Source organism: Cyphomyrmex costatus, unplaced genomic scaffold (genome assembly GCF_001594065.2).
Source record: "Cyphomyrmex costatus isolate MS0001 unplaced genomic scaffold, Ccosl1.0 scaffold474, whole genome shotgun sequence".
Taxonomy (NCBI): domain Eukaryota; kingdom Metazoa; phylum Arthropoda; class Insecta; order Hymenoptera; family Formicidae; genus Cyphomyrmex; species Cyphomyrmex costatus.
Window position 1 is genome coordinate 162,920 of NW_017279009.1, and position 17,759 is coordinate 180,678.

A 17,759-nucleotide genomic window follows, 5' to 3' on the forward strand; every position below is an offset into this window, starting at 1 on the left:
TGTGTCTTCTATCTTTATTTGAAAAATATCATATTCAAAGCTCATCGAAATCGAAAGAAAATACTTTTATTGGCTCCTTACTAGTTCATTACTTGGATAGAAAAATTTTTCATGCATTGCTTCTTTATTATTCTTTCTCGGAAAGAGGTCGCGTATCTCTGCGGAGATTAATGCACCAAATCGAACAGGATGAACATCGTTTCGGAAATTTGCCGTCTGAACGAAAATTTAACGTTTTGTAAAGCGCAATGAGTGAGTCTTTGAGACACCTGAGTCAAATTTCCGGAGTACACGCGTATAGTGCATCACAGAGTTGAGTGCACTCGATTATACATACATGAGGGTCGGTCACATCCGACGAGGGGAAATGCGCTTGCATTTCTATCTAGCTTAGATGTACTTCAAGAAATAGCTTCTTTGTGGACTTGCGCAATGCCAGATGACAATTCTACAATAATTTATAACGATACTTGGCGGCACGTTGGTATTGGTAGGGCAATGCGTTCAATTTGTAATCGATAGCGTCAGGTCACAATTGGATGTATAAGAAGACTCGGGAATATTAGATTACAATATGCATTCTAGTATTCTCAGAAGATTATTAAGAAATTTAAAATATTTTAGATTTTGATTCTAAGAAATATATATACGAAAATTTGATATATATATCAAATCGATTCAAATTTGAATCAAAGGAGTCCAAATAAAATACGAAACACTCTGCATATAATTTATATTGTGGAATAAAAAATAATTTTTTGTGAATTTAATTCAGCGTGTATAATTTATCTTTGTATTCCCATATTTATAATATATAGTCCGAAAAAAATATATCACACATATCAGTGGAGGTATTCTATTTATACTCATATATCTCTATTAAAAAAAATCTCAAAAATATTAAAAGTATTCTATTGTTTACGAATTTATATGCTATTTAAATCTATCATTTATAAGTGGAGCTCAATGACGTAAGGCTGATCTTAAACTTCTTAAAAATTTAAAGAAATTCAATTGTAAAACTTGAATGGTAAAAAAAAAAATAAAAAAGCTCCCTTACGTCAGACTTGCAACCGTCATGCTATGAGAATCCGCTCCAAGACCCACGAAACCCACGGCCCCGCAGGACCCCGCGAGGTTCACACAGGGCACCTCGCGTGCGTCATATACACACGCACACCAGAAAACGAATTCCTCTCTCCTTCTCGCCGTTAAGTCGTTCGGCCGGCTGGCAGCCTGGCCTTCCTTCCTCTCTACCGCCGCCACCTTATGCCACCGGGGCACCGAAGAAGAGAGGCTCTCCTTCAGACCGGCAGTTTCGTGTGTTACACCGTGGCGTGTGCACTAAACACCACGCGTATTGTGGTCGCCGTGAGACCGTTATCCAGCGACAACGACGATTTTCCCGCGAGTACGTCGAACCCGGCGTTGTAACATCAGGGACCGTGACTTCTAGGGCTCGCGAATCGTCGAATCGTGAACCGCGATTCCGTACGCCCCCCGTTCTGATGGTGACCTGACGACGATGGATAAACACGCCGCCCGTCTGGACTCGTGAGCCGCTACTAAACCCGAGAACGAGAGTACTTGAAGCGCGGAACGAAAGTGAGTACGAGCACTCCTTTTCTTCCGAACACGTTTTATCGCGGTTCACACAATCGTGGAGCAGAGCCAGACGAAGGATACGAACATGAATGTGAAATCCTAGCGTCTCCTTGTGTTTTATTTTTCTTTTTATTTTCATTTTTCGTTTACAAAATTCACGCAGAATCAATAATTTATATTATTTTAACGATATTTTATATGTAATTAATATTAGCACGCAGTCATATATTTTGGATAAATTTATTTAAAATATATGCAGATGTTATTATCCTAATTTTAACTTTTATTATAATTGAAGCTTCTCTCACAATTATTAATTAATGTCTTCATGTAAGCGGTTCTGTTTCTAATCTTAATAATATTTAATCAATTGACATGAATGAGAATTAATTTGTCTTACATTAATTTTTATTCTGTTATATTATTATTGTTATAATATTATTATAAAACAAAATAGACATTTTCTAGATATATTTATATATATTGTCTATTTAATCCTCTGAAGCTGTGTGATGCTAAAATCTGTAATACGGTTACTGATTTTTGTTGAGTCTATGAGACTCATTTAATTCAATTAACATTAATTACAAAAAATACTAATTAATTAAGGAACCAAAATGATATAACTTGTATAAAAAAGATTGAATACTAAGTATATTTTAATAAGAATAATCTAAATATAGATGTGATATAAAGAAACTTGTGACATTTTTGATAAAGAGATTGACGAGTATAATTTGGTGGATTCCCAATAGACCCGTCGCGTCGGTGCCATCGGCTCTGAAAATCAAAAGAGATTTCCAATCTAAAATTAAGAAATGACCGAAGAAATTCGATGACAGAAAAATATCCAGTATCGAGAAAGAATCGAGAATTTAAAAGCGCCCCGGAATTTCTTTGTTAAACAGTTTTTGCGTGACCCGCGAATGAATGTATCAATTGCAATTTATATCGGTGTCTGGTGTGTGAGTCACGTGAAGAAAATCACGACCGCAACTCGCTCTTATTGAAAGAACACACAGATCGTCACAGATGTTACGACGCCACGAATATGTCTTGAATGCACTACAATGCAATCCCATGAATTCGTATAAAGTCATTTTCTGCACATTGATCGAGTTGTTTATACTTTGCGCTGTTTGTTATCATGATACATCGCTCTTGTTGTATAAAGTATTTGTGTCGAGGATGCTGAAGAAAAATACAATTCTATTTTTTTAAGTCATTTAATAAACAAACAAAACTGTCTCACAATTAACCAAATTAAATTCATTGAGATAATTTTTATTTTGATATTAAAATAATAAGTGATATTATAATATATATAATTTCTTTTTTCTTTTATTAATATATGTATTAAATAATTAAAATATTTTGATCTATGATTAAAACTGACTGAAAATATTTAATACAATTTTTGTCGTTGAAATACACCTTAAAAGAATTGTTGTGCACTTCGATAATAATTATAATGATTTAATTAATATAATTGATATAATATTATGATTTAATTAATATAATTTGATATAATATTATGATTAATTGTGTGCCGTTTAACTGTGATATTTATTATTGATGTTAAAATCTATTGAAACTTGGCAAAGATTTTGTTGTCCAGATATTTTTTGATGGTAAAATGTATGTTTTGAAAAGCGCCGTAGTATGTATATCGTGAAACAGTTAAAAGAGTGTTTTGAGAGGAGCGACTGAATCGTCGTCCGCTTCAAGTGAAGGTTAACGGTTTTTAAACACTTTGATGAAGATGTCATTGGTCTACCAAGGCCGATTTTACGTCGCGATGTTATTGCATTTTAAGTACGACCCGATGCTCATTCGAATTTATCGAAGGATGTTATCGACTTCGATACTATTCTCAATATTGTCTGCTTACAGCGTTATTTTTACAGAGAATAAAAGTTTTCTCGATTAGTTTGGAAAATTGATCGGTAATCATTAATTTATGATAATTTGTAAAATAAAGTTAAACTTCACACATTTTGACAAGGAAACGTGCTGTATTGTAAAAATGATAAAAAACTAACGTTATCAACCAGAAGATAACGTTTAAAAAAGGTATTCTAGATCAAATGGGCTAATAAATCCCTAAATTCCAAATTTAAATAGCTTCTCTTTAAACTCTACAACTTTTGTTTGTAACATTTTTTAGTACATTATTTTGTAATATTTTATTTCTAATTTAAAATCGCCAAACATATTCCAGTTTAATCAGGTACATAATTCATAGGATTCCAAGATTTGACGATATAGTATCTATCTCAAACGTGATCTTCCGAATGATAACTTTAGTTTCTTTTGTAACGCAGCTCGTTTTCCCTCGTTAGACACGTAAAAGAATAATATCTTTTTATAAACATATCTTCAAATTAATACATATTATCACGATGCAGCTTCTATCTGTTACACAATGACAATATAACGTATTGATCTTCCGCATTTTACGCAAGTCGATATGTCGCCTATTAACAATAAGTGGCTCGTAAAACTCTCCGCAATTGACGCAAGAGATTCTGCGTAAAATGTAAATAATAGTCTAATACCGCTGAATTATCTTTCTGAGAATTGGCGACTCGTTAGAGGTAGAAACAAAAACAAGAATATTCGGTCGATCTATTGTCTATCGGATTGTACTCGCGTGCTCGTGGGATCATTGGATTTCATTCAATGCGTGTACACTCGTTAGGGTACTCGAAAAGGAAGCGAGAGAAAGCAAACCTTCCTTCTTTTTTAAGGCAAAGGCAGAAATCTGATCCCCACCCGCTGTGAAAGTGACGATTAAACCATTTTAGATGACGCCGTGTCTATGAATAACAATGTACGGGGGAATGAAATATGGGCGCGTAGAGTTATGTTCTCCGCAGAAACGGAGCCAAGCCGGATGAGGAACTGCCTCCACTTTATTCTCGCCTCCACTCAACGCTGTCTCGCCGTTTCACACTTGCGTTACCAAACGTTCGGCAGTTTGACAGAACTGCCTCGGGGTAATTACAATAACTTTACTTGAAACTAAGAGAATCCTAATAAGGAGACCGCAAACGCAGAATGTAGGCAATTATAAATTATGTAATAATTATGATCAGAACTGCTATATAGAACGGGAAATTTTTTTTTAGGGAATTGTCAAGAAAATTGAAAAAGATCAAAGAAAGGGAAAAGTCGGAAAATTTTGCAAAATTTTCTGGAAAATAAAAACTCTATTAAACTTTTAAAAAAGTTTAATATATGTACATCACACTTATGCAGTTTTTGAATACTACCTAACTTAACAATTAAAAATTCAAACAGTGTCAATAACATTAATCGTAATTTACATTGTGAAGTCAGGGAGAATTATAAAATTTTATTTGGAAATTAGAGAAAAATTATACAATTTTAAAATGAAGATGTCATAATGATGATAGGTGAGTTTACTCGTAAGAGCAATTGTGGATAATTATATAGATAAAAAGCTCTGAATATAATATATATAAAATGTGTTTAATTCTTTTACTTGTATTTGTCGAAAAGAAACTCAAGCAGAAAACACGAGTAAGCGTGTTAAAAGATTTGAACTTTCGCTTCTATAAATAAGAGGTCACGCTTAGAAAGTGCAGCGATAAGGGTATCATCTGGATTATTATATCTGTGGCTCGTCAAAATTGCAACGTTAAAATTAAAACGAAAGAAAAAGGAATAGAAAGGGAAGAATGATTTCGCTCTCGATTGCACCAACGCGAGACTAATGGACGAGAATGTTATCACCGATGTTATTAGAGATCGTGTGCATCGTGTATCATCGCGAAAACTGGCACGCAAGTAATTGTACCGAGACCAAAGAAACGTGGGCAGAACCGAGCGTGTCTGTTTCCCAGAAAATGCGTATTTAGCGGCATGAGAGATCGCAAGAACTCAATTGATGGAAAGAGAACCGAAACAGTCGCGATCGCGAAGGAGAAAAAGAAGCGAGAGTTATGCGTCTCTCCCCACGACTGATTAATCGCGATAGAACTGATACGTCTTAATCCAGCCACTCTGGGTGCTCTCTTCTCCGTTCTCCATTCAGTGAATACGTACGAGTTGAATAATTATGCGGTTGAGACTCGACTCAGCATTAGGCTGTTACAATGGGAAAAGTTGTAAAAATTATATTTAAATGATTAACTTTCTTTTTCTTCGAAAATAATACAATTGTCGTAACACAATTGACGCAAAGAAAATTGTAATACTAAATAACGATTAATTATTCACCACTTCGATAAAAGTTATAATAATGAACATAATAGTTTATACATGTATAAAAGAACATAATAGACATTATATTATTAATCTAGTATGGCAAATTAAAATTATGAGAATGGAGTGTATAAGGAAAATTGTTTACTTCTTAATGCACCATACTCATACATGTATACTCACGAATTGTTAATAATCATATACTTTCTAGAAACAATTTTTAACTTTTTTCAAGTGTCCTTTGCTTGCCTCATTCACCCAACATTTTTATATTCGCGCATGTAATAATCACGTTTATCCGTGCTGACATTTCACGGTTGGTGAATCTACGCGGTCGCGCGAGTGCAGTTTCCCAATTACTGGATTGCGCGCAAGTTACATAACGACGGAAATCGCATGAAAAATTTGTTATCCGACCGTATTACACGATCGCCTAAATCAAAACGAGTTTCAATCTCACCCAGAGATCGACGCTTTTTCCATCCAAATTATAGAGGAACCTCTATACCGTTACCTGTCGTAAGCGTCGCGGATTGGATTTCCGTCCCGAAGTCGGATCTCATTACGACGACGACAGCGGCGAGTCGATCACCGAGATCGGTGACTTTCCGAAATTATTTACACGTCAGCAATTCTGACCGACGATTCTTTCGGTATTCGATACGCGGAAGGGCTTGGGAAGCAGAACGATTCGGCAGGTTCTCGTAACGTGGCTGTTTCACTTTCGACACGGTGCGGATCGAATGTCAGTGCACACGTGCGGAGTAAATTGTTGAGTGCGAGGAAATGTTAGAGTGTATAAAATCCTTATGATTTCAAGAGTAAAATATATGTAGAGATATTGTCTAAATTTTATGGAGTGGAATCGCACTCTAAAGAGAGAAAATGGATCTAATCTTGAAAAAGAGTGGCTCAATTTTCAATATTTAAGAGGTTTCACTTTACACAGTGAGATTCATTCTAAAAGTTTTAGAGAGTGTTTAAAGTAATTTTTCGCGAATGGATTGGTAGGTGTCGACCCAAGAAGACCTACTCTCTGTTATCCAGTGAAAGGGCGACGATCACCGCGGATGAGAAACAACGCGAAATAACAAAGCATGGTACGGATAATTTTGTCCGAACAACGAACCGGGTAAAAGTTTATTCACCCAAGTCTTATAGATGATGCGAGGCTGACTTTTAACGCGTTGGATTCAAAGGAGGAGCGACGTGAACCGAAAATAGATCGACGCTTACTTAAAGTTCGCCGTTAAATCGACTCGCGGGTCTTTCCACCCGTGCTTATGTTGCCTCTGGCTTCTTTTTATTGTCCTCTCGCCCTTCGCCGTGCCGCGATTCGCTCCCGGTAGGTTTATTATTACACACGAGATACACATATTATGCCCCTCTCTCTCTTTCTCTCATTTTCATCTTTCTCTCTTGTCGCGTCTGGACCGCAAGCGGAGCTTATTAAGGCTCACTACTACTGCGGACAAACACCTTGAAAGCCCTGAACTTCAAGCCCGAGAAGATGATCGAGACTCAAGGTCGATCCGAATCCGAACCGGTTTCTCAAGAAAGATTCGATGAGGAATACGTAAGATCTCCACGCCTCCGCAATTTAATCCATTAGCCGTCAACAAGGGTAATATACCTGGGGTTTTGATAACGACATTTGCATTACTTTGTCATTTTTCACCAATGTTCTATCAATATCACAATTAGATATATTTTTTGATTAATCAAGATTTTAGATGGCATTTTATGTTATATAACAATACAAAAATTAATTTTAATATTAATTAACTATCGAGAAAAAATTCTGAAACATACTTAAAAAATTTTAAGCTTGAGATTTTATTTTTGAAACGCTTTCCTATAGATACAAATTTCTAAATTTATGATAAACTCTCGTTTATCTCGTTTACGTAATATTTTCATTCACATATATTTGCCATTATGCTGCATCAATTCTATAAAATAATATAGCCGGAGGCACTACCGTGTCTCCTGATTCAAGCGATATAAATACATTATTTTGAAGTATGATTTTTAATACGTTACGTTAGTATAGTGATATAAAAATATTTGAGCGATTTGAAGAAACGTTATTCTACACTTCACAACTATTTGAGGATTGTTTATAACATATCCGAATAATGGAGTAAATTGTGCCACAGCTAAGGAGATGGTTTCTCGTAGAAAAACCTCTTTGAAGTGAGTCGAATCTTCGTCGTAAAGAGCCAACTTACGCTGAAAATAGTTCTCCCTATGGGTCCCATAAAGACCATAAAGAACATATATGTACAAAAACGTAAGGCAGTAAGACGTAAGCAGTAAAGAAATCGTAACATTGGATTCGCTACTGGCCTTACGGTCTCTAGCTCCTGTGATTGACCAATTCGTTTATTGCTTACGTCTACTGCCTTGGCGTTTTTTTGTGTGTCATGGGTTTAGTGCGCTGAGTGCAACCTGCGCGACGCGAAACCGCCTCAGCGTGAAACTTCTGACAGCACCTCCGGTGAAAAGAACGGGACATGGACAGGAAATGTCGCACAGAACGCACATGCGCGTGTGCGACTCTCTATTTTTGTTATCGTAAGAAGAAAAGAGCTCTTTTACTATACGGGTTTCGTCGTTGTAGGCGATAACGAAATGTATTCCGGAAATCCTTTATTATCCATCAACGACAACGATTCAGAATTGCAGAAAGCGACTTCGCATTGTTTGCAGCGTGTAGAATGAATTTCGGAAATTTTTTACCAAATCTATTTCAATGTAATAATGTAATGAAAATTCACGAGTTAGGAAGAATATAGAATTCTATTCCCTTGACGTGTGATAAATGATCGAGAAATGTACAGGCTGAGAAATAAACATTCTTAAAAGCACAGTAAAAAAGTCCGTGAGAGCCAACACTGCATTAGAAATTGTGTGTAAAAGAATATGTATTTAATCTTAATCAATATATTTTTTTCACACAATTTCCATTCAGTGTTAGCTTTCATAAGTTTTTTTATTGTGATAATTTATTTTATTTAGAGTCTTTGTTTATATATATAATTCTTAGAAACCTTCTTCGCGATCCGAAAAAACTTCACATCGCCTATTGTCTCGCAAATTCTATGTTGGGGAATATAAGGTACGTCTTTCGCTATAATTTTATGAATTCGCATTCATTTGCTATTCAGTCTGCGAATGTAAAATCCGCAAGAAAACGATGGTCCCGTGGTGAAAACCCGTCTCTCCCTCTGTTAAATGAGAGGGCCGACAAAAGGCTAACCGGTTTCCGGAAATGAGTTGCATCGTCCTCGACAAGTTAAATGAACGTGCACGTGCACAATACGCAGACGCAAAAGAATAAAAGGGTTACCCAATCACCCAGATAACGTTGTGACTATAATTGTAACGTGGCGAGTAGTCTCCTTAAATTCGATTAAATTTAGCAATCAGACAGTAAAAATGGTGTTCTGAGAAAAAAGAAACGAAAAATTTGAAAACTCTCAGCTTTTGTAATTCCAGAAGTACCTTAATTAATTTGCACCCTTCGAAATGTTCGTAACGCTAAATAAATCGGGAGAACTTTGCAACAGGAATTATGGAATTGTTCGGAATAGTGAGCTTTGTAATATGGTAATATGGAATGAGCTCACTGGAGTGACTCATTAAGGTGTGCGGGTGTCTCAATTCCTAGACAATGACACTTTGATGCGCAAAGATAGAGGAAACCAGGGGTGAAAGTAACACGTATGTAACATTGCAAGTTTATTTAAAACAAATGAACGACTTCAAACATGTCCTTGCATCTTTGTATAGTGTGTGATACTGTAGAATTTACTGGCAAGAACACATTTAAATTTCGTCATTTATTGTCTTAGCTTCGTCTAGTGTTTCTTTCATCCTTGGTTTTTCCTACCGTGTTTTAGTCAGGGCATTGATTGGCTAATATTGTTTTACTATCAAAAGTAAGAAAGAGTCAGAAAGACAAATATTTATATGTCTTTGTTTTCTTCGTTGGATTGAATAGTTTTCTATAGCATAGTATAGAAAGGTTTGCTCTAAGTGGTCGATTGCGTATTTTGAAACAAGGCAAAAATTACAAAAGTGAGCAAATTTACTAGGTGTTGACTAATGGAATTATAAATATTCTAGTAAATTTACTCAATTTTGTAAATTTCACCTGATTTCAAGATAACTATGGTATAGAGTTGCTTCGAAATGAATTCCGATCGAAATTGTTCAATTATTTTTCATGTTTTCATTGTTTTCGAACAGAATTTCAATGGGGATTTATACTAAACAATTCCATAATACGTCCTGGTGTTTCTCATTGTCGTCCTCGATGGGATTTTTCGACGCAAAATATTTTTACCGTGTATATTATACGTATTTTTGTGCGGGACCGACCTCCCGTTAAGATGTCTCGTCGACTTTTTTATTCACAGAGTGTCCCCCGACTGGTCCCAAGGACCCCCTTTTTTCCCCTTGACTCATCGCGCGTTACGTCAGCGTCCCCGATTCGACCGTGCAGAGCAGTGCAAAGTCGGGTGCAGAAAAATGCAACGGGATGACTTTCCGTTTCGTGCGATCGTATATTAACACGACGCAGAAACGCGCGCGATCGATTCCACCCTCGGGTTAATCAAATAAAGGACATCACGCCAATTGGAAATTTCCGGCGAACCTTATCGCTGAAGAGAAACGTTGTAGATTATTCGATCGATTTGTGTCACCGAAAAGACAAATTTTTCTTTTTCTTTTACTACAATTATATTTATAATAATACACCCTCTAGAGTATGTATTATTACTCTAAAGAGTGAAATCTTACTCTTAAAGATTCGAAAATTAAGCCACTCCTTTTTATAAGACTGACTCCATTTTCACCTTTTAGAGTGAGATTCTACTACAAAGAATTTAGAGAGTACGTTTTGTATTCAGAAGATGCAAAAAATTGTGACAATTCGCACGTAAATGGGTTCTCTTATCTGGACTGCTTTTTCAACGTACGGTGTGATAGACGCGATTTAAACGTGTCTCGCCCAACTCATTTGCGTGACTCATCTTGTACGATGGGAAAAAGAAAAATTATAAAATCGAATCAGCTTACAGAACGTACGTGACTGGTTTTCTGTCTACACTCGGCAGTTTACGGGCGCAATATTTTCGATAGCGTCGAGTCGCTACAACGGTTCTCTTTGTGCGAGCCGCGATTGATAATTTCCTCCACCATAACGACACCATATGCATGTCGATATGTTGCGACCCGCATTTGCGATACTCTCTTCGAGGTTCTCCGTCAAGGAAAAATTACTCACCAAACGGAGGTTCACGACCGGAGTATCAATGAGTCATATCGATTTCTCGCTTCTACGAAAGACAAACTGGTTTGCGGAGATAAACGTCGTTTAATTGTCAATCTTCAGAGTCAATAATAACACAACGCGCTTTCTCCCTTTCTCTTCTTCTCTTTTCTCAACTTAGTCTTCTCTTTGTTTGCGAGTATCGGTCGTACGTTCCTTAACATCCTTCACCGAAGAAATCAATAATTCGTATCATGTTTAGATTGTACCTAATTTACATATATAATTAAAAGATCAAGCTGATAAGTAAATGATAAATGATCATTGAGGCTGGGTTGTTCCACTTTTTGATAAACTTCAGTTTACTCTTTTAATTCTCTTACTCTCTTATGCTCTCTTATTCTTTTATTCTCTTATTTATCTATTAAATAAATTATCATATCCGAAGATGGGACAACCAAATGATTTAAATATAGTTTTACTCCGCTCATAATATATATTATATAATTGACAATAATTACAATCAACTAAACTTATGAGTGTAAAGTAATGTTTGTTTATCCTTTGTCGTCGCGTTTTGAGAAGCGATCGATTGGGTCAACAGATTAATGCGACGATTAACGCAACAATGCGACGTAAATTCCATATCACGATAAAAATTGCATACTGAGAACGTTATGCGATTGGATCTTACACAACGATAGTACCGATAGCATTGCAAAAAGTCACGAATATTTTTATTAGTTTCAGCAGGAATCTGTTGTACGTGCGTGTCTAGAAAGAATAATTCAAGATTAGATTAGATTAGATGTGCTGAACTTTATTGTAAAGCTTATCAGCGTTCTGGCACCGATTAACATCATCAGCTTTATACCGATTAACCTGCAGTTGCATTTCGGCATTTTTCACGGCGGAACTACCTTTAAAACTTAATTTGCGTATAGATATATTGACATAAAGAACAATAATCTTTTTTCTATATTTCTAATTTTAATTCTAATGTACCCGTAAAGTCCATCTTAATAATCAATACGACAACATTATTAATTATAATAAAATTAATGTATCAATATTTAATTTATTTTGACTTTGCAGAAATTATATTTCTATGATTACATTTAGCTGTGTTCAGCGGAAAAAGAAATTTACAATCGTATAAGATTCTTTAATATATTTATGTATTTAGATCCAATGAGGAAGTAAGAAGAAGACTTTAATTATATTATAAAAATGTATAACAGTTGTAAAGCTACTTTTTCTTCTGAGCATAGCCATCTGTTTTTTTTTATAGATGAAATGCTAATTAAGCGAAAGATGAAGTATGATGATATGTAATTATTTTTCTGAAAATCTTTAGTGCGTTTGGAACTCGCTGCTTATAGGAAATCACTCTTGATACAAAATTTCTTTTTTATTCTTGATAAAGTTGTTGGTACAAGAAACAAGGCAAGCCGGTTATTTATGCGTGTAATTGTGCACTAGTTGCTCGACAGTAGTAGCTATTCTTACGCTGGTTTTATCCTCTCGATACATTTCGCTGTTAAGCGCCGTTTCGTTCCGCTATCAGCCGTGCGGATAACGAGAGGAGAGCGGGAGAGGGAATCGACGTCGCTGATGGGCAATGGAAGGTGGTGGTCATCGCTAGGTCATTCTTGAGCAGCAGTCGTAAGGTGGTTCCTCTCTTCTCCGGTTTCTCCTCAGTTGACATCTGCTCGAAGTGGTGAATGCGCGACTCTTCACCGCCGTGTACATATATATATATATATATATATATATATATATATCGTGTGAATCAAGACACGTCGAACTAAACATCGAAATAACATCAATTTTCTTGTGATTGTGTGTTTACATTAAACATTGTCGGCTTCGAATTGTCTTCTACCTGATTCGTGATTTTTCACAATTGGATTTTACATTGCGCGAATGATTCACGTGTCGTACAAAAATTTTATATGCGTAAAAAAAAAGAGAGTAAATTATAGGTATAAAATTTCTACAATGTGAAAGATTTATTATAAATAATCTAATTACGTTACATGGAGTGTCTATTGTTAGAAAAATAGAGAAGTGCGTTCTGCGAAATCGTAGGGAATGAAGTTCATGAGATTGAAAGATAGTACTGTCAACATTTTTCTAAATAAATATCTTGCGCGTGTATTTTTTTTATTTTATTGTTCATAGAACACAATTAGTTTTCCAAAGCTCGCTTAATTCATAGAAATAAGCTATACATTTTCTCGATGCAATGAGATATTAAAGAAAGTGACACGTGGATCGATTCAGCATTGAAAATTGCGAAAAAGTTTGCTCTTACTATTGCGTATTTCTAGAATAACCATCTCTATAGTATTTTATTATCCTTTGTTATCTTCTAATGATTACATCGATTGTTTTCACGTGTATAAAATGCTTCAAGCAATAACACAACACTCGGAAAATACGATAAAGTTTTTTAAAAGTTGCCTCTCTTAAAAATAAATTTTTTCAATTTCTATATCTAAATTTTCATCGATAAAATGATCTAATCGATTAAATAAATTCTCTTTATACGCCGATTTGGAATTACACTTTTCCAATCATCTAATCTCTTCCGCTTAAATTTGGCAATCAGACATCGTGAATCAACAAATTCATATTATCTTATCTCACAAATTTGTGTTTATTCTAATCAAGAGCAAGGTTTAAACTTGAATCGAAATCCGCGATCGTGATTAATAATACAAAAACGAAAATAATAGAATTAATTTCGTGTTCTTTTCTTATTTGGATATTGTAGGTGTGTGAGTGTCAACAGAATCGCGGAAACATGGGGTAAGTGCTCGAAAAAGTCCTCCATTAATATTTTATTATAAATCATAAAATTAATTATTTTAATTTTTTGCGAAGAATATTTCTTCGAATAAATTTGTTAAATTTAAAATATCAAATTTTATTATTGCTTATTAGAATGACACTAGCATATACCATAAAGCAGAAACGTTATGATTTTTGTTATTGTATAACGACTTATATTATCGACTATCGTATCCGAGATTTTTGCTTTCTCGGCTTTCCTTTGTGTAATTCTATCTCTTTATCTACATATATATTCGATATATATGTATATACATATATATAAAAATATTTGCGGATCGATCTAGCTATTACCATTTGCTCTATTGTCTGCAAGCGTTGAATTATGTTACCGACTCCAATATCTAATCTAAATCCTTATCGTTTGCAAGGCCGCGAGGCCGAATAGAACGACAATTTTATGCACGCTACCTGTTAAATAAATTTTTAACGTTACTTGAAAATAAATGAAAACGAAGCTTATATTAGCGCTTTAAATAAAATCTCTTTAAATTTCATGATTTTAATTTTTCGGTGACGAATAATCAGATTTTTAAATAAGTAACGTTCAATAAATATACCTACCATAGTTTTTCATCTTTCCACCATTTTTTAATTTTTATTTTGTTTTCTTATATTATTATTTTCATAAATTATAAAACTGAAAACTTTTGTTCCAATTAATTGTATTCAATTAATAGACATATAGAGTTGCAAATTGTGACACGAAAGCTTATTACATAGAGAGGCATTTAATACCTATTTCTACCAATGTAGATTAACTTTATAGTCTCGATTCAATTTGCTCTTTGTCTTTTTCTAGTTCTAAAAGTTAGGAAAAGATAAACAGTAAGATAACCCGAGATTAAAATTAATCTTAATTAAAACATTGGAAACGAGCATAAGAGTCGCTCATTCTATGGGATATTTGCAGCGCAGAGACAGTTGACACCGGGGGTGTCTTCAGAAAATCTGGTACGGAACCGGAAGTCCTCAAGCATCAAAAATTGCCTGGGATCATGGAACGAGGATTGCACGAGCGTGATAGAGTCGGCGTTCAGGACTTCGTTCTGCTGGAGGACTTTCGCAGCGAGTCCGCCTTCATCGACAATCTGCGCAAACGATTCAAGGAAGATCTCATTTACGTGAGTCAAAAACCTAATTAATTAATCTGTATTTTTAATTTATTTTTATACATTGTGTGTAATTAACGAGGAATAAATTTTAAAAGTTCAAAATTTCTTATATAAGATTTTATTTTATATTTTTGTCTTATCCTTTTACATAAAATTACACACGCTGAGAAAAATGTTCTGATTAAATCAACAAAAATATTTTAATTTAGGATTTACCACATTTACTTCGTTTTTCTTACAATTAGTGTAGACTTCTTAGCTATGATAAGAAAAATCGATGATGCACCGATCTATAATAAAAAGAACTTAGGATATCAGTAACTTGATGGGAATTATTTCTTATTTTTAATATTATAGACGTACATTGGCCAAGTACTGGTGTCAGTGAATCCTTATAAGAAACTTCCCATCTATACCCCGGAAACCATCCTTTACTATCACGGGAGAAACTTCTTCGAGGCACCTCCTCACATGTAAGCATCTATTTTGTCTCATTATACACAGTGTCCCGGAATAAATTTGTTCAATTTCTGCTAAAAAAAAAAAAAAACGTCTGTGAGAGAAAGTACAACATATCCTGGACACTCTGTATAAGATATAACGTAATACTGGTATTTCCACGATTTTTAAAATTTATTTTTGCAGTTTTGCTCTTGCAGACACTGCCTATCAATCTCTGGCTAAAGAAAATCGCGATCAATGCATCTTGATTTCAGGTAAGAATTCGCTCTTTTATTCCTTGATATCGAGTTTTGTATAATTCCTTACTGTTATTTTATACGGAGTTTCTTTACCATATTTTTACATTTTTTTCTTTTATTACGTTTAAGGCGAATCGGGATCTGGGAAAACAGAGGCATCCAAAAAGATCTTAGAATTTATTGCGGCTGCTACCGGTCATAAAAAACAAGTGGAAGAAGTGAATAATAAATTGATTGGCAGCAATCCCGTGTTGGAAGCTTTCGGTAACGCAAAAACCAATCGCAATGATAATTCATCCCGCTTCGGCAAATACATGGATGTTCAGTTCAATTTCCAGGTAAAATTTCAGTCTAATAATTTCTTTTAGAAATAGAATCAAAAGGAATTGAAGATCATGTTTGCGAAAATTAAGTTTATTACTTTGTGACAAATAATGGTCGTTGTTTTTTAGGGAGATCCAGTCGGTGGAAATATCCTGAACTATTTGTTAGAGAAGTCTCGAGTGGTCCATCAATCGGTGGGCGAACGAAATTTTCATATCTTTTATCAGCTTTTAGCAGGCGCGGATGATGATACGTTAAGAAAATTGTGCTTGAAGAGGAATCTCGATACTTTTTTCTACTTGAGTAACGGGGTGAGTCGGCCACATTTCTCATCTTTTATTTTTTAAATTAAAATCTTTTTGTTTTTTTCGTCTTCTATCTAATCTTTTTGTTAATTCGTAAATCGATCTTTCAGACGAAAGGTACAGTGGATACCATCGACGATACTAATCAGTACAAGGAAGTCGTCCGAGCGATGAAAACCATGGAAATGTCTCAGCAGGAACAGAACGATCTGTTTGCCATAGTCGCATCGGTGTTGCACATGGGTAACGTAGGTTTCTCGGAAGAGGACGGAGTGGCAACTATTCTGAAACCTGCATCTGTCGATGCCATCGCTACGGTAAATATTTTTATTATTTTTTTAGATCTGAAAGTTTTAGTTAAAATCGTTAATGTGCATATTTGGTCAAAATATCAAAGACTTAGAAAATTGCTATTAAAATTATTATAGCTTTCTATGTTTTTTTTTATAATTATTAGTGTCTTTAATTTTGTGTCTTTTTATTATTACTTTATTACGGAATTATCTGTTTTAATTATTTTTTTATGCACACAAATTTTTTCGTAAATATATTACTTGCAAATTATTGGATGTCACATTTCTTAATTGAATAGCTGCTAGGATGTGACGTGAAGCGACTGGCAAAGGCATTTACTCATCGCACCATAGATGCTCACGGTGACGTTGTGGTTTCACCCTTGAATAGGGAATTGGCTATTTATGCAAGAGACGCGCTAGCGAAGGCCGTGTACGACAGATTATTCACCTGGCTCGTGACTAGACTCAACAAATCTTTACAGCCCCAGACTAATCCTCGACGCAAAATGGTCATGGGTATCTTGGACATTTACGGCTTTGAAATCTTTCAGAAGAACAGGTAACTGTCGAATAACAATTACGTACGCTCAAATATTTTATGAAAATATTACGAATGCCATAAATAATAATTTCAGAAAATTTTTCTAGTGATTTCTAAATTTTATTTTATATTTTTATTATTTTAAATAAATTTTTTTATCTTATATTCTATATCTGAAACTGATATTTTAGTTTTTTTTTGTAGAAATAATTATCATCAGTATCTATATGTGATATCATGTTCAATTAACGATAATTTTTTCTTTTTTTACTTCGACAGTTTTGAGCAGTTCTGCATTAACTTTTGCAACGAGAAATTGCAACAGCTGTTTATCCAATTAACATTGAAGTCAGAACAGGAAGAATACCTGCGCGAAGGAATAACCTGGGAAAATATAGATTATTTCAATAATAAGATCATCTGCGACTTGATTGAAGAGAAGTATAAAGGTTGAGTTTTTATAAAATTTGACTAATCCACATTCGCAATTACATGTACATTATTA

At 34.7% G+C, this 17,759-nt stretch overlaps 1 protein-coding gene across 2 annotated transcripts in view; it reads left to right on the top strand.

Annotated features, from left to right (window-relative positions):
- Myo61F (unconventional myosin 61F) overlaps positions 1–17,759 on the top strand; it is a 35,310-nt gene that overhangs the window by 13,631 nt on the left and 3,920 nt on the right. For both annotated transcript variants that reach the window (XM_018545124.1, XM_018545125.1), the window contains exons 2-10: positions 13,896–13,930; positions 14,886–15,096; positions 15,445–15,560; positions 15,733–15,803; positions 15,918–16,126; positions 16,241–16,423; positions 16,528–16,734; positions 17,010–17,272; positions 17,534–17,703. In XM_018545124.1, coding sequence (XP_018400626.1) covers positions 13,926–13,930; positions 14,886–15,096; positions 15,445–15,560; positions 15,733–15,803; positions 15,918–16,126; positions 16,241–16,423; positions 16,528–16,734; positions 17,010–17,272; positions 17,534–17,703 — 1,435 coding nt within the window. In that variant the 5' untranslated portion in view covers positions 13,896–13,925. The remainder of the gene's footprint in view (positions 1–13,895; positions 13,931–14,885; positions 15,097–15,444; positions 15,561–15,732; positions 15,804–15,917; positions 16,127–16,240; positions 16,424–16,527; positions 16,735–17,009; positions 17,273–17,533; positions 17,704–17,759) is intronic.